The 17,368-nt window shown below is 43.2% G+C and overlaps 2 protein-coding genes and 1 long non-coding RNA gene across 9 annotated transcripts in view; 1 reads left to right on the forward strand and 2 right to left on the reverse strand.

The window, feature by feature from the left end:
• The window catches only part of FAM13B (family with sequence similarity 13 member B), a 49,520-nt gene extending 44,760 nt beyond the window's left edge, over positions 1-4,760 (reverse strand). The window contains exon 1 of one of the 4 annotated variants that reach the window (XM_057409453.1): positions 4,743-4,760. The gene's annotated coding sequence lies outside the window, so the exon portion shown is untranslated. Of the gene's footprint in view, positions 1-290; positions 430-4,742 lie in introns of those variants that run through there. The other 3 variants (XM_057409456.1, XM_057409452.1, XM_057409455.1) reach the window with 3 other exon arrangements.
• Positions 4,761-6,088: 1,328 nt separating this feature from the next.
• On the reverse strand, positions 6,089-6,694 carry LOC130599200 (uncharacterized). The gene is made up of 2 exons (XR_008972187.1): positions 6,564-6,694; positions 6,089-6,343 (listed from the first exon to the last, which is right to left on the reverse strand). It is a non-coding gene; the product is annotated as an uncharacterized LOC130599200 (long non-coding RNA).
• LOC130599198 (thymosin beta-12-like) lies at positions 6,137-16,905 on the forward strand. Of its 4 annotated transcripts, XM_057409466.1 has the most exons (4): positions 14,422-14,573; positions 14,874-14,995; positions 15,477-15,584; positions 16,564-16,905. In XM_057409466.1, the coding sequence occupies exons 3-4, from the start codon at positions 15,485-15,487 to the stop codon at positions 16,599-16,601; spliced, it is 138 nt and encodes a 45-aa protein (XP_057265449.1). In that variant the 5' UTR covers positions 14,422-14,573; positions 14,874-14,995; positions 15,477-15,484; the 3' UTR covers positions 16,602-16,905. The 4 variants fall into 4 exon arrangements, with proteins under 4 accessions (XP_057265450.1, XP_057265447.1, XP_057265448.1 ...); XM_057409467.1 differs by lacking the exons at positions 14,422-14,573; positions 14,874-14,995 and adding an exon at positions 6,137-6,332; XM_057409464.1 differs by lacking the exon at positions 14,874-14,995 and having other exon boundaries at positions 14,372-14,583.
• The last annotated feature ends 463 nt before the right edge of the window (positions 16,906-17,368 follow it).

A 17,368-nucleotide genomic window follows, 5' to 3' on the forward strand; every position in this document is an offset into this window, starting at 1 on the left:
AATACAGATCTTCATGAGAGGCAGGAAAGTGGGCAGGCTTTGGTTAGATGAAATGCAAAATAAGGAGAAAAAAAAAAACAAAACCTACAAAGGTTCAAATTTTAAGCACCAAATTAAGCATTTAGCAGCTGCATTGCAATAGCATTAGTAAACCCTTAAACACAGTGACTGATTTATGTAACATTCCAAAACGATTTTACATTTTAAAAGAGCAAGCTGAGAGATCACCAAAATGTGAGCTGATTTTCAAGTGGTTTGATATGCAAAAATAGTATTTTATATTCACTTACAAGATGAACTCCAAAGGCTTTTAAACAGCATTACAGCAACTCAGAATCCTTCTACAACTATACTGTAGCAGGAGGAATTCAATAAAACCATCAGCGATACCAAAAAGAAGTCGATGTTTGCTCACTGCTTCACACCCACCACTGAACACTGCCAGATTTGCTCTCAGCTGCTGCTGCCAATGCACATGTGCAGAATTATAAAGAAACTTCCTGCTCACACAGATCCCATCACATTCTTAACAACAGTAGTTAATAAATAAAAAGGCTTTTGTATCTTGTGTAACAGCTAATTATATTCATGCTACTTGCCTCCCCCCAAAGTAAAGCTGTACTCCACCAACCACAAATGTCTAATTGCCACTACATCAGATAATAACTTAAGTGCAATGGCGTTATAAAAGTACACTGAGGTAACAGACAGGAAGAAATTATCAGTAAAACTATGCAGCTTGAGAGGTTCACATTATAAATCCAAAGTAGCTTAACAATTGTCACTGCTGTTAAAGACAGACTTTGGAATAGAAGTCAAGCTACCACAGAGACACCAAAAAAAAGCAAAGTATAAATAGATAATGCATTTGATTTATTATACATAAGTTATCCTATTACATACATTTATCATCAGCCTGTTTCTCTCCCTCCTGAGCAGGTAAGCAGAAATTCACATTGGAACTCAACGCCTTACAGAATGGCCCATTCGCTATGGAAACCCTGCGATGACCACATGCCACCAAAATAAAGGACAGTCTTAGCATCCCCACTGAAGGAGTAAGACATCTTAATGAAGAGTTCAATGACTCTTTGAATTGCAAGGGAAGAGGGGAAGAGGAAAAAAAGCAGGAGAGGGGGTAGAAGAGAGGGGACTGCTAATGAGGTCTCCTCCACAATCCATTCTTGTCACAACTTGGTCATGACCAAATCTGAAGATACCACCAGAATCACAAGGTTAGAAATTACATTGCAGCCTAAAAATGAACCCGATGACAATAAAAGAGTGACAACAAAAGATTTAATTAAATGTGAAGTTCAGCAAAAAGGGGGAAAAAAAAAAAACCCCACCCTTTCAAATATACATGCTTAAAAAAACAGGCGGCAAATAAAGGAAGAAAGAACGGCATTCATAAGATTCCAGCTTTCATCTTTTCAATTTTGTCCAAGTATTATTATCCTACACAGCTGAGCACAAATTTTAATCCCGAACACACTGCAGGGAACACACTGAACAGAAGAGACATATGAAGAGAGCAGGTAGGGAGACTGGAACCTGGACAATCCATTCAGGGCTCCCACCAGATCCTCTGTTCTGACCCAGCAGCTGCCCCACCCTAACGTCCTTACAAAGCTCCAGATAGCAAGGAAAATAAAACCCTCAATACCAAAAAGCTTCTGCAGGCACAGTCTTTGTTACAAGCTGTGTGAACATGAACATAATGCAGTATCTTTATTTTAAGCTCAAGTTTTCTTTTTTCTAAGACAAACGTTACAGTATAAAATTTCACACATTCACAAGTGAGACACCTCAAGAGCACCCTTGTTTGTTACTATCAGAACTATTCATTTCACTATAATCAGAATATGGTACTAGATCCAGGTGCAAAATATGGCCCATTTCTTGCACTGAATGACTCCACCCATATGTTGCAAGCAGAACAGGCTTTCAGCACTACCATCACCTAAACTATGGGGTTTAAGACTTCAAAAAAAAAACAGCTTTACAAAAAAATAGATACAGGAACAAACAGATTCTCTTTTAGGCTGTAAGAATACACAGAATTCATCTGAACTGACAGAACCCTCGTAAATCCCAGCAGTTGGCTATGAGGCCAGTACAAAACTATAAAGCCAAATCTGAATTTGCTAAAGCCTTCAGACAGGTCATCATTCCCAAAGTCTTTACAGGTAAAATTTAGAATTTGAAGAAAGTAATGGTCAGCAAGAGACTCCAAATGACTTGCCCAATTTTTCTGACTTTTCAGGGATCAATGCAGAATTCCTGGATTCTCTGCCTGGATACTATTTTGACACAAAACATACAGCCTCTCTGCTAAATAACTGATACATTCATTACTTTAGAAACTGCATGACAAGTAACAAATCTCCCTTTTTAATGGCCCTTCACAGAAGATTAAATACTCCTTCAATTCTGTATCTCCTCCTCAAATGTCCCAGATAAAGTGTTATTTTTTTTTAGCTCTTAAGTAACAGTTTTCACATTTGAAATGATTAATAAATATAGAACTGTGCCTGCAATACAAGGGGGAAAAAAGAAGTTAAAATGGTTTACCATCTTCCACCCTCACAGATGCAAATACTGCCTTGCCCTGCAAGAAGTCGATTCACTCTCATCCTAATGGCTGCTAGACTTCTGTTTTGTACGCTAACATGGCAGCAAAACATAACCTGGTGTTATGCACAGGATTTAAGGACAGCTTGAAGGCATTCTTCTACTGATAGCAGTTCTTCTTCCTTAGAGCTACAGCTTCTTAGGGCAGGGTCGGGGAGGGGAAACCAAAACAAGAACCAAAGAGGAATAATAACAAAAATCGAAACTAGAAGAGGCTTGGTATACTTTATTCACTTTCTGATGAGTCCTAGAATAGGGCACCACTGCTGAGCTATAAACATTTCAGCAGAGATCAAAAGGTTGAGTATATGAAAAGGTGAAAAGCACCACAAAAAGCCTTCACACACACAAGGTCGGGGCTTTCATGACAGTTACTGTCTGTTCCAAATGCATGGAATATTTCTTCAGCCTCACCTGCTTTTGCAAACATGCTGTTATATACATGAGAAAGAGAACTTCACAGCTTGCATAGGTCTCCTGTTATGAGCCATAAATGTTAAATTAAGTCTTTTTATGAGCTATTAGAAGGTCCTCCAATGTTACAGTGCATACAGCGAGAGCCCAAACTGACTCAGCAGATACAAACTGTCATATCCTAAGCTCAGATGTTCTGACACATTGTCCATGTCAGAATCTGTAAGCATTAGAAATGATCAGGAGCTTCTCCTGGTCAACATCTTTAAATGTAACCATGAAACACTCGACTGATTTTTCTAAAATAATATTGTGAATTTCCAGTTTGATGCTTTCAAAACATCGGGATATTTGATTCCTCCTTGTAACACTGTCAAGACAAGGAAAGGATTCCTATGGTGCTAGACAACATGCAAAACCCAGACAAAGCAGGTAAGAAAATAATGTAAATACCTTCAAAGCTATGCAGCAAAGAACACAGAAAGCAGTTTACTGGTAATAAGCAGCAAAAAAAAGAGAAAGGAAACAAACAGACTAAGACAGTGAATTTGTTATAATATAGGCACACAAAGTAGCTTTTTCTTTTCTTCTTTTATGCTGGCAGATTAAACTGCACAGAAGACAAAAAAACCTTAAACCCTAAATGCTAATCCAGTTCAACAATTTACTCCAAAATCACAGACTAACTAATCCATCCCTGAGGACACTTGGGAATATGTGCCTGAAAAAAAATTAAACAGCTGTGTTGCATTTTATATAGTTTTGTTTTTCTTGAACAGGCAAGAGTGATTTGGTGCTATTCACTTTCTTCATTCGTTATCTTTTTCCCCTCCCCTGTTCAAATTAATAAGTGCTGCCAGACCACGGAACTCCAGAGTAAGAATTAAGTATTAAAAGTTAAAGTTGCAGGGGTTGATTGCAGTCATTTTGTGGTTGGCTGTTTTTTTCAAACCTGGAAGAAGTACCCTAACACTGAAGCATCTCATACTGAAGCAACTTTTTGTTAGCACTTACACTCAAAACGTTTAAACCCCTAAGGAGCTTGCAAGAACAATGGAAGCAGACACACTGACAGATTCCTCAGAAGATACATTTAGTCACAGGATGGAGAGCCGTGCCCATAAGCTAGTGTTCTCGGTGCTAGCGTTGCCTTCTTATTCACACAAGATTTAGTGACTACCCTTCTTTAACTCCTTGAGAACAACTTTGCTGGCAGGGAGCTACCAGGCTAACGCTGTCAGCGCGCCAAGCCCCATCGCAGGGGGGAATAAAGCTGATCCACAGTGGGAGGAGGGAACAGGCTCAGCAGACAACTCCGCTGGAAGAGCCAAGAACACCCTGCAGGCTGCCAGGGCTGCCTCCGAGGTCCCAGCCACACAAGTGCAACCCGGGAAGCGGGCGCACCGCTTGACAGCTCCCTCCGAGAGGCTCTAGCAACTTCTGCACCGCGCAGCCCTGCGGCGCGCCCGCCGCTGCCCACACGAGGAAGTTCCCGCTCCCGTACCGGTGCCAGAAGGTTCCTGAAGCCTGACGCCACACCGTCCCTACCCCTCAACCACCTCCGAACCGGAGACCCGGCCCGGGCCGCCCTCCCCGCGGCTGAACGGCGGACACCACCCGCCCCGCTACCACCACCATGACCCCCAGAACCCCCGGCCCGCACAGCGCCGCGCATGCGCCCCGCGGCCCCTCACCGTTGCCGGGTGACTGGATTGCCGTTTTTCTGTCGTTCATCGAGCTTGCAATGACTCAGGCATCCGCCTGCCGCGGGCTGTGAGGTGCCCAGAGAGCGACCGCAGTTGGTGTCACCACTACTTAGAATCACAGGATGGTCTGGGTTGAAAATGACCATAAGATCATACAGTTCTAACCCCTCCGCCACGGGCAGGGACACCTCGCACTAAGCCATGGCACCAAGGCTCTGTCCAACCCGGCCTTGAACAGTGCCAGAGATGGAGCATTGGCCTCTCTTTGGGTAACCTGTTCCAGTGCCTCACCACCCTCACGGTAAAGAACTTCTTTCTTATATCCAATCTAAGGTTTTTATTGGGAACAATTTCTTCACTGAGGAGTAGTCCGGCATTGGAACAGGCTGCACAGGGACGTGGTGGCATCACCATCCCTGGAAGTGTTCAAAGCCACGTAGACAAGGCCCTTAGAGACATGGGTTGGTGGTGGCCTTGGCAGTGCTGGGGAGCAGTTGGACCTGATGATCTTAAAAGTCTTTTCCAACCCAGCTTATTCTCTGATTCTCCATTTCTCATAACCATATTTAAGTATTTCCTGAATCAAAGCATCAAAAGTAATCGCTCCCAAACATTTCCAACGTGTAAGCACACCAGAAGTAATGAAGTGCCCTTTGACAAAGAGCTAATGTGTCTCAAAATACACAATTTAGCACCCTTAAACTAAGTCAGCATAAGTTAGTGAGGAGATAGGAGCTTGCAGTAGAAGTGTTAAAAGCCATGCCTTGCAGTCTGTGGTTCCCACATGCCATGTTGTAACTACAGCAGCTTTCTCTGTCATGTGGTGCCAGCAGCCATAGGAGCTGGGTTTAATAAAGCATTTAAGGGAGTTCAGATTTTAGTTCCTAAAAAATCCTTGCAGGAAAAGCTTCCCCCACCCCCCCACCCCCCCGTGGAAAACTGACAATATGTGACAGGAAAAAAAAACCAACAAGACGTAGGATGGGATTAATGGAAATGCAAGTAGTGCCAATAGCTGCAAGGGGTTCGCTTCAGGTTTCCCAGCATGGATTCTAAAATTTATCTAGACATACTTAACACTCATTAAGAGGTTTTACATTTAGAATCCAAAGAAGGGAGAATCAGAATCCCACAGTAGATTAGGTTTTAATCAGATCTAAACCTATATTTCCCTATTAGAAGATGTGGTATCATTAGGAGGTGCTGTACAAAGACAATAAAACGGGGAGGGTCAGAGGGATACAGAGCTCTCGGGAGGTCTGTACTTGCAGCCAGTCTGCTCCCACAGCAGATTTCTCCACTTGAAGAGCTAATGACATTTCCTCGCATCAAGCTGAGGTTTCCGAATTTGTATTTTGTATACATAGCTGTGTTCTTTCTGATTCGTTTAGCCTCATCAACAGCAATAAAGATACTGAATCAGAACAAGCTGACAATCCTGTTGATGAAACACGGGAGAGCGCGGACTCCAGCTGGCTCTTCAGCAGATACGTTGGCCGGTTGACAGGAGTAAAACGGCAAGAAACCTGACATACAAAACACATGCAGCGGGAGGAGACAGACAGCAGAGGCAGGCAGGTAGGCAGGCACTGCACAGCACCTGCTCACTGGTTTGGAGTCCAAGGCAGCGTCTTCCCTCCTCTGAACTGGCTCCGAGTGCCCCGTTTCGTGCCAGCTTACCCTACCTCCCTTTCAAACGCTTCCAATGTTCCTTGCAGGGGGCAGACATACGCAGTCCCAGGCTGCCATTTTAGTCTTTTCTGCTCACTTTGTGTTCTCGCTGCCTGTTTCTGAAAGGTTGAGGAGAACCTGGGAGTCCTGATGCTTTAGACACCTTTTCTAAGACAGTAAATACAGAGAGAAGGGAGGCAATGACTTAATGAGTGGCTGTGTGGTTACACTCCCAAAATACAGCTAATCAAAGGTGTCTGCTTTTCAGATCACTGAGCAATGTGGGATCTGTCCCCTTGTGTTTATCAGGGCACAGGTCAAATTTTATGGTAGCATTTTGTAACTTCCTGCTTACACGACATGCAGGCAGACACCCAGCCCAGTTTCAGCAGGCTAGCCAAGACAGCATGGAGCTCACACAGGCTCATTTCCCCCTCTGAACACACAGGCACATGCAGAGCATCCACAGTACATGCAGTGCATGGCTGCAGTCCCACCACATGACATAGGACTGTCATCCACATGTCAGGACATATGGCAATGCACTGCCCTGCACAGTGACAAGGCCCCAGTGTGAGGCTGCTCACAAGTAGAGGGAACCATTCCCCAGCTGCTGCACAGCTGCAGGAGCTTGGCAGATGCCCCTGGCTCCTAGGACCAAGGAGCCAGAGTGCCATGGCCTCCCTGTCTCATCAGTAAATCCATATCCAGAGCCACACCATGAAGGGTGAGCCATTTCTATAGCTCTGTTTGTAATCTTACAAAGCCAAGTTGCTTAGCCTAAAAGTTTTACAGAGATTCTACAAAGCAACTTGGTAGATCTGAGATGATTACTAATAAAAAAATCCCTTGTTTTCAGGAAGAGCTATTCATGACCACAAGTGATGATTACCAGTATTTGTTGCAGAAGAACTGAAGACATATTTCCATCATGGATCCCCAGTATAAGTCCTGACTTAGTACAACCTTAGAATAAATATTCTCTGAACATTTGCATCTCCACTTAAGTCTAATTCCAGCAACAGCCCTCATCAGAAAATGAAGCCAATTAAAGTAAAATATCCCTATCCCAACTGTGCTCACTGCTGTACAAGGCTTAGTAGAAACTAAGCTAGAATACTCCAGAATTTGAATCAATTTTGCAATGCCTCCTGATCCTTTGAAAGCTGGTATTCTGCCATGCAATTCTTTGCCTTCATGCTGGGTCATTATCTTACTAGAAGGAAATGGAAATCAAAGCAAGACACCGTCTGCTGTAATACCTGTATATTGTGTGCCAGCAGCTTTTATTTTGTGGGAAAATTATCCCTATGTCAGCAAAGTATTTACTTTTGGGTTTAATTTTTCATTTACAAGCAAATTATTTGACATACTATCCTGGACTTGGAAGTGCTCAATTTGTGTCTTAAATGGATCCTATTGATACCTTGGAAAAGTATTGACAAGCATGAGTCCTTTCAATACCAAAGAACTAACAAAACAGTAACAATTTCCAGCTAGCTGCTCTGTAAAATGCTTTTCCTTCCTGCATATTTCATCCAGAAACAGGGATGAGCCCCAAACTGAGTCTTTTCCAGCATTATAAAGTTTTCTAACAAATACTTTATTTCAGGATGCCCAGCACAAGACCGTTGGCCACGTTGGACATCCATAACTCTTCATGGAGGCTCCTGAATCAGCAGGTATCTAATTCTTCTGACTCACAAAGTCCAGCAGAGCACTTAAGAATCAAAGTCCTTTCTAAAGCTTTGCCCTGCATTAACAAATGAAGCTTCACAATGCTCAAGCAGATACCTGAAAGAATCCATTTCATGGAAACAGAAACCAACACAGAGAAAACCATTCACCTTCTTGAGGATTGTCTGCCATTACTAAACACATACATAAGGATGTTTTGAAACTTCAATATCAAAGGCACATGTTCCATGTAAATGTCAGACATTTATACTCATTTTTCTACCAGAGTTCTGTGATTAAAATAGATGTTCAAAGGATAATAATTTTTTTCCCTGCCTCCTGTATCTGAACCTTTGTTTTGTAAGATCTGTCTTTAAACTAGAGATCTAGGAATATGGGGCAAATGTGGCTTTTAAGGCTTGTTCACATTTTAATTGCATGCTTGCAGACTTAAGAGGAGATAATTCTTCCTTTCTTGAAATTCAAGACATTGAAAGGTTAATTCAATCTTCTCAGTTCCATTTCCTTCCTTCTGTTCTTCTTCCCACACTCCCTCCCCCCATCTGTAGACAGCTGAGTTATTTGAATTTTATGCAAGCTAGTATTCATCCAAAGGAAAAAATCATTCAATGTATGCATCAGACAAGCAAAAATGACAGCATGGCACACTTTCGGTTTTTACTTCCTCTTTGCTTTTCTCTGCATTCACCAGTTTGGGCTGTGGATGTGAACTCATGCCCTAAAGCTAGTCTCTACTTAAAAGTTAACTTGAAATAAAGCGTGAATATCCCCACCCCTTCTGAATTCCCTTTCCTTGCACTCACAAGGATCTTAAGCTGCTGTAGTGCTTTAACCTTAGATAGGGAAAGCTCGAGTTCAAGTTAGTACAATTTGTCTGTTGCCAACACAATCACTCTCTGCTGCTCCCATGTTATTTCATGGTGTGGTCACTCACACGCAGAGTATACTGACTCCAAAGGAGTCAGTTTGAGTGTACAGAGCTCCAGTTAACCCTCCTATGAAGACATAACCTTAAAAAGACTGCAACCCATTTCTGCACATTATATACATTTGTAAGGAAAAAGCTGTAAAAGTACTCACTGAAAACATTCTAGTTTGGTCAGGTTGTAACTGTTCATTTTGAATGCCCTGAGAAGAAGATAATCTCATCTTTCCTGTTTTGTTCTCTGTGTGTGTGTGTGGTTTCTTTTCACATTTTAGAAAAGAAAATTAGCGTTTAACATAGCATACTTGCAGCTTTCATTTGAACAAGCAGAAGGTAACCGATGTGGAACTTACTGATTACCCCTTCCTTACATAATTGTTGATGTTGTATGCAGTATGTAATACCTGTGTGTTTGGTTTACTCTGCATCATAAGATTATAAAATTGGAAAATTATTTGGGGGACAGGTAAAGTATGAATCCCTTCAAGTAGAAATACAGGTTTTGATTCTGGAAATTGCTCACAGAGATCAGCTAGAAAAGACACTCAGCTGCTTAGTCTTGTTCCTCTGCTTCAGCAGCCCTGTTTCCTAAAGCAGCTGAAAAACTTCAGGGTTTATCTTCTTTTCCCCAGAAGACAAAACCTACTTAAGCTGCCAGGAGGTGCCAGGGTGCTGAAACTGGAATGATTTGGCAATAAAAGAGAAGTGCTGGTTAGGCACCCATCAAAACTATATCTACAACCCTGTAGCCCAGAGGCTGAGGATACCTCCATATCTACCCCAGCAAAATGTGGTGTGTAATCAGACCCACTGTCTTTTTCCCCCAGACAAAATGATAATCTGAAGTTAATATAAAGTTATCAGATCTATGGATTGTATTATCTTATCTTGGATTAGGTTGTTTATCTATTTGTTGCACACTGGGTGCCACAATTTAATCTCCATAAGGAATGGTGATTTTCCTTTTGTTTAAAGCAAAAGGATTGAGAAATGCAACAGTGGATTCTTTAGTTCCAGAGCAGCTGCACTGAGAACCGTGATTGAGCACACTCCCCACACTCACCCAAGACTTCTCTGTCTTACCCTTTCACTAAGAGCTGCTGTTTGCAAGAGAGGCTTCTGTCCAGAGACAGAGAGACAAAAAAGACTGTTAGTAAAGACTGGAATTCACGCTGAACTAGCATTTCTAGACCATATTCATCACAAACTGTCATGTGCTCCACAGCATAGTAACTAATGTGACTAACACATCACATGCTTCTTTCCCCACCCTGTCTTTGGAAGAGAAGCATGTGCATGGACATTTTGTGTTCATTTTTCTCCCTTTAATAATGCACACATGGATCACCACATTTTGCTAGAAAAGGCCAGGCTGAAGCCAAGTACTTTCTGCTGAAGACACACTTTGGGTCAGCTCTCAAGAAAGTTCTGTTGCAAGAATCTCCATCTGCTTAAGCTTGTAAAAATTCACCCCCACGCTGAGTTTTATAAGACCATAAAAGAGGGGGAGAGGAAATTTCCACTCTCACTAGCTTATGTTTTCTCTTTCTGCTCTTTGCTGCAAGGGGACTCCTAGTAGAGACTGTCTAAACTCCAGAGCTATTTGAAAACATGGGGTTGGAAAAAATAACTCAAGCAGAAGGACTATCTACAACCATCCTCTCCCCTCATCCTTTATATGCACCTACCCTTAAGGTTCAGCAGTCTCGATAAGGAAAATGATGCACCTCATGATAAAGCATACAGTAGAAGACAGGAGTCGAGCATTTACCCAGCAGCAGCACAGCATTACGGCTGCCAAAGAGAGATCATTCCTTCCTTACACCCCCAGGATTCATTGTCTCTTAGCCTGGGAACCTGTCTCTGTTCCCAAACATGGATATTTTTTTTGGCAGCAAGACGGAACAAAAGGCACAAAGAGAACTAAGAAAACCCTTTCAGTGAAGCTGTAGCCTTTTTTTTCCCCTCCTGTTCCCCTAAGGACGGGAAACCTAAGGATAGTTTAGAACACGTGCAATCCTGCTACCTTTCTGGAAGGTGCTCAGTGCTCATAGGGACCTAAAGGAATGAGGGTGCTTGTAGATTCTAGCCCAGCCTTTGACCCTGAATAATTAATCCCCTACCTTTAGCACCAAAAATACCACCAGGTTTTGAAAATGAAATCACTGTTATATTTGAGTGGGTGTGGTATTTCGAGACAGCACTAATGTGATTATAAAATCAGTTGTGTCAGCTTATTGGCTCAGCTACAGACACTGATCTGCTTGAGCGTCTGTTCCTCGAACAGGCTGCTCGCGGTAGGGTGCTTTGTCCCTCCTTAGCTCCACATAGAAAGAGATGTGATCTGATTCCCACTGGTGCACCAAAGAGAATAAATCCCCTTCTTCTTGCAGTTGCCCACCTAATCTCCATGAAACTTGGCATTTTCAGGAGCACAGCATCCTCCCAGCCCATTGAAAGGCCATAGCCCTCATATATAGGTCCCTGCAGCCCCAGCCCTGCACAGGCTGGCCTCCCTGTTTCCAAATGACGGCAGCCAAGTGGCAAAGCCAAGTGGCAAAGCCAAGTGGCAGCAGGCTCCAAACCTCCCAGCTACACTCTTCAGACTCTCCTCTGAATATTCCTTTGCACTTGAGCTGCCTTTAAACATTTCCTCTCACCTATTACTGCATCCTGGTAGCAAATATTTGTTTTCCCCTGTTTCTCTGTGGGTGTCTGACAGACACTCAGTGGCTTGTGCTGCCAGGCACGCTTTAGTGCTGTCGGTGGCAGGTGACTCACTGGAATCAGAGGTGTCAGTCCTGGAAGGTTTGACTCAGCTCTCCATCCTTCGGCAGCAAATTGTAATTAAATGCAATTGCCATTGTATCCGAGGCAGCTTTTCAGACACAGCCACACCAGTGTGGCTTTACATGCAGTATGCGATGGGATCTGTAAAGTTCGTTGCTGAGGTTCATTGCTATCACAGTTGTCCCAAGGCCAGGTAAATGCCATGTTCCCCTTACAGAAGGTGGAGACTCTGAACTCCTGCCATTAAAAACCTTCCAAATAACTGCTCTGCTGCTCATACAGCAAGAATATTTCATTCTGCAGTGAAAGTAAAAGGCAGCTGAGTAAAATCTTATCTACCCATCTTCTGTGACCAGCCTTAATGCAGTACACAATGCCCTCAGGCCAAACTCCAGACCTACCTTATGAAAACCACGTAAGGCTGTCTGTCCAGCACAGTGTGTAAACATGAGGTTTAAACCCAGCATGAGCTGTGTTTGACCACAGTACTGAACTTGAAAGCTACAGAAACTTGACAGGACTTTATGCAATGGTCAAGATGTTTGTTATGGAGATGAGTATCTATTAATTTCCACTGAGGATGGGAACATGTAATTTCTCATCATTATGTCACATGGACTAACACTGTTGCACCTTCCTGAGAAACCCAACCTAATATCAATTAAAAACCTGCTCATCTGCAGCCTAAAAGCCCAAACAATAGATCTCAAACTGTTTTTAATACTAGGTTTGCTGATAAATCAGGCAATGAAAATGGTGGTGGTGGAAGAGCAAGCATGGCCACCTGGTCTTTGTGTGTTTAGAAAAGCCTGAGCTCTGCTGTGGATGTGAGGGGCCCAGCCTGTGACTGTCCATAGAAAGCCAGAAGTGAGTTTGTTCTGCTTCGCTGTCCTGAACACTTCATTTCTACATCTAAGAAAATTTGTGCCAGTCTAAAAGTTTAAGAGGTTTTGCCCTTGTAATCTCTTCATAATAAGAATTCTAATTGTTACTTGTAAAAATGGACAAATGTTTAGAAAACTGAAACTCATGAACTGCCTGAATTCATGAATCATTCAGATTGTGTTTTATAGTCTTTTCTGATCTCCTAAGTCTGGTGTCTACCCTAACAAGAAAAGGTTAATGCTCTCTTTATAAACAGACACTAAGACTATTCAGTGCCAAATCTCAGCCATGGCTTACACTGAATATTCACCCAGTGGCTGCCTTCCTGCTTATTCCCAGGGGGTTTTGGTCAAGAACACAGCTTTCTATTTTTGGCAATTGGTTGGACTAATGGGATGGAAGCAGAGGAACCGAGTTCTGACCCTAAGTATGACTGGTACTCACACATTGATTTGCTGTGGACAGTCAGTGCAAGTGCAGAGGTAACTGAGCCAGCCTGCACAAGTCACCGGAGCTTTTAGGCTAGCAGAAATGTAGGTACGTTGCTGCCAGGACAATCTTAGGTCCAGAAGCAGCACAGCCAGCTTTGCAGAGGGCTGAGTTCAGTGGCAAGCTGTGCCAGTGCTTCACCACCCTCACAGGGAAGAGCTTCTTCCTAATGTCTAACCTAAATCTCCCCACTTTCAACTTAAAGCCATTACCCTTTTAAGAGACCTTTTAAAGAGACCTCTAAGATCATCCAATCCAACCACAAACCTGTTAATTTTTTTAATGTAATCAAACACTGGAAGAAGAGGTCCTTAAAACCATGTTTAAACACATTAAAACCATTTTCTCCACACACACAAATCAGTCTCAAACCCACTCCACCTAAGCATATTATGTCAACAGAAAGATCCACAGCACCTTTCTGGCACTCTCAGTCAGCCATGAGACATCTCTGTCTCCCCGAGTTCATTGTCCACACCCCCTTTATAGTCAGTAGAAAAACCTGGATACTCATAGGGCAAAATTAACGTCATCCTAAGTTAGTTGCCTCCCCACTGATTAGGGTCTAGGCACGTAATTCAGGTGGAGACATCTAAAGTTACACAAGGGGAAACCCCTGCTGGCATCTTCCAAACCCCAAAAACGATTCCCCAAGTTTTGTGCTGCATAGCTGGAGCAATGTCATGGTCACAGGGATATCCTCAGCCCTCAACAGCAGCAGCTCTAGCAGGTGGCTATTTGTGCATCTAATATAAAATGTGCCTTGCAAATACAAAGGCTGATAGCCATTTTAAAGGTTTATGTGGGTTATACCATACGGCACCACAGTGCATTCTCCCTTTGCTGCAACTGAAGACGTTCCTACAAGCAATTCCAGTGTGGTCAATGCCACCAGTATGGGTGTAGAACAGGGAGCAAGCAGGTTGGGGATGATCCCCAGATATGATGCTGAATGCACTCAGAATCTCCCTACAAACTAATCCAGAAGCAGCAGCCCCTTAAATGATCTCACACCTCCCTTTAACTCCAAACCTCAGCACTGTAAAAGAAGAGCAGGAAGGGAAACTTCAATATGATCATCTTGGTAAAGGAGGAGAAAGGCAAAAAGAAAAACCAAGCTGTACTTTGGCAGTTTTCCACGTCCATTTTCCCATTTCCCTCCCTCGTGCACTTTCTGCAGCAGCAATCTGTCCTTTCCCTGAACGCTGAGCAATCCCAGCACTAAACTAATCAATATTAATAGCGATGGGCTCGGGCGGGGGGAGGAGAGGAAAGGAGAGGAGAGGAGGGATTACCCTGACCTTTTTCAACTCACACTGCCTCAGACGGCCACCAAGCAGCTGAGGAGAGAGCAGCAGACGGTAATGCCATGTGGGTTTGGTAGCTTGTAATTGCTTTTATTTCCCTGTGAATATTTGCTTCTGTTGTCTCAGTGCAGATAGCAATGAAATCTGATTGTCTTCAGGAAGCTAAAAGTACAATTAGATCAGCCATCTCTGGGCCGAACCTCGCCTTGATGGGAAACTCCATGGAAATAAGGGGAATAATGGCCAGGCTGGATTTTAACTTGAATTTCTGTTAAACCCAAGGATTGGATTAGGGAAGTTTTGACAGGTGAACTGCTGAATGCCGTTGTGCTTTGTGGATTTCTCTTCTGATAGAGCGTAATCAAACCCATTGAGCCTGCAACTGGGATATTGAGTGCGAGAGCAAACAAAGGGCTGGGTGAACCGGTCCTCTATTGTTAAGCACAAGTGTCCACAGCAGCTCATCCAGATACAGGGTATGTATGCACACAGGAGAGGGTGCTTGGACTAAAGACAAATCCTATGAATTAAAACCAAATCAGAATTGAAGCTCTTTGTTCAGATTGGATTTGAGGTTTATTGTAGACTTTCTGGTTAGCAGCATTGCTTAAAATAGAGGTTTACGTCAGGAGGCACCATGGGTTATTGGCAGTTAATGCATTGTCTTGTCTTTACTGAGATATGCTTGCTTCCATGTGTAAAATACATTTTTTCTTCGAAATTGCAGCTGAGAAATGTAGATAAAATCCTATTTATGCCTTTCTTCTTTAACTCTGTGAGAGCCAAGCCTCAGGGAGAGGTCCCAGACCGAGGTGTTAGACTTGGGGAGGGTTATTTGAATAAGCATTTTGATGGTATTCTCGTAGTCTTGCTTCCGAGCAGCAAATGCTTTGCAGATGGCTGAAAGCACAGCACTAGTTAATGAAGCCCCGGGTGTGTTTTTCCTTTCTTTGTCAGCACCCACCATGTCCGACAAACCTGATTTTGCAGAAATTGAAACATTTGACAAGACCAAGCTGAAGAAGACAGAAACCAGAGAGAAAAATCCACTGCCCACTAAAGAAAGTAAGTGCTTACGAGGCTCTTTGAACTACGAGCGGCAAGGACACAATCTGTAATGCAGTTCATATGCAAAATGAATACTAATCACAGGATTACAGGCTCAAACTCATCCCTGACTTTAACTGGGGATAATACTAAGACTTGTACTCTGTGTTGGGCTGCCAAGGATACGAGTAGTTGTAACCAATGGTGAATTTTGCCTGAAAAAGCCTTTCTGATGGGATTGCTCTTGCTTATGCTAAAAGCAAGACCAGTATTTCTGCTACTTGCATGTAACAGGATCAAACTGCTTGTAATTGCCATGTTACCAGCTTCTTTGGAGGCACAAACACACAGGGGAACCCTTCTGCATCCCTGGCAGCATCCCCAGAAGTGCCTGGGCTCTGGGTTTGATGCTACCAGGCAGATGAGCTGCTGCCCCCCACTGGTACCTGCTGTCAGCCCTGGCCATGAATGATCCAGGCACCTTCTCTGGGAGTAAGGCTGCAAGAGAAGCCCATCATAATCCTCATCTACCAGGCAATCTTCCTTAAGAAGGAAGCTTTCCTCATGCAGGATCGTCTGCCATACATGCACTGTGCACAGGCAGCCAGATGATGGTTGTAATTCCCATTCAACCTGCCATTTTACTGCATTTGGACCAGACTTTGTGAGCGGTTTCCTTCATAACACTATCACTAACCACTTAGGATGTGTTAACATTGATAGCCATGGAGACACACTGTCCCTCAACAACATAAGATACCTGCTTTTTCCTGGTTTATTATCCCTACCAATGCTCAAGCTGTAAATACAAGATGAGGTTTGCACATCATGAACTACGCCCTACATGGGAATGAGTTGGCATTTCCAGGGTGGCCAAAGAGAGCAAGTGGGGATTTACCATCCTCTGGCTTTAAAAATGGCCGCAGAAATATGTATCCTACAGAATCATTACAATGTTTATTGAATGATGGGTTTGTTTCCTCTGTTTTTCTGGCAGCTATTGAACAGGAAAAGCAAAGTGAAAGTACAGCCTGAGAGTAAAGCTGAAGATGTGACTGCTGCTTCTTCAGTGGGGTTTTGGCTTCCAAGTCGGGTTGTTTGTTTTGTCCCTCCCAACCCCCAAAATGGGTTTGTTGCCCATTTATTTTAGCAAGCATTTGCTCATTTAATGCTCCCTGGGGAATAAGTTTGTTTTGTGTTTGTTGAGCAAGAGACTGTGTATTTGTACTCTTAAAACTGTAATCCCAAGTTCTGTATCAACCCCATTACTTGCCAAAAAAAAGAGCAATTTGCATAAAAATTGTTGTCCTAAACCTCACAATAAACAGGTTTCTTCTGATCTTGAGCTGTCTTTGAGCCTTGTAGAAATAGGGTTTACACTGCAACTCCTACTAGCATCCTTCTTGCTCTGTTTGCACTGCCACGGCATCTAAAGAGCACACCCAGGTCAACCCAGCCTGGCAGCAGGTATGAATACGATGGGAAGTTGCTGGCTTGCTTCAGTCCTATCCAGCAGCAGGTTAGAGGTCTCAGAAACAAGAACCTGCTTATAAATTCCATGAAAAAATGATGGTTGGGCTGAGGAAATGCTCAGATTAACCTCCCAAATGGGAGCAGGGCTGCAGCACCCTCTCCACAACATCTTTTCTCTCTTCAGCCTGTCAAGATCCAGTCAACTTTGGGACAAGAGCAGCACATATAGCCTTTGGCCTATCTAATATCAAGCAATGCAGGAAGGTGGGAGAAGGAAAGAAAAGTTATTACTGCAATGATTTCTGGGATAAGAGGAAGATCTTCAGCAG

The sequence above is a fragment of the Pezoporus wallicus genome, unplaced genomic scaffold, assembly GCF_028554395.1.
Source record: "Pezoporus wallicus isolate ANWC-B61680 ecotype Strahan unplaced genomic scaffold, APGP_CSIRO_Pwel_v1 contig_8166, whole genome shotgun sequence".
NCBI classification, from domain to species: domain Eukaryota; kingdom Metazoa; phylum Chordata; class Aves; order Psittaciformes; family Psittacidae; genus Pezoporus; species Pezoporus wallicus.

What these genes read in the sequence shown, in the direction of transcription:
- LOC130599198 (XM_057409464.1), top strand. An exon ending in TCCACTGCCCACTAAAGAAA is followed by an intron (nt 15,585 to 16,563) that starts GTAAGTGCTTAC and finishes TTTTTCTGGCAG; the next exon opens with CTATTGAACAGGAAAAGCAA.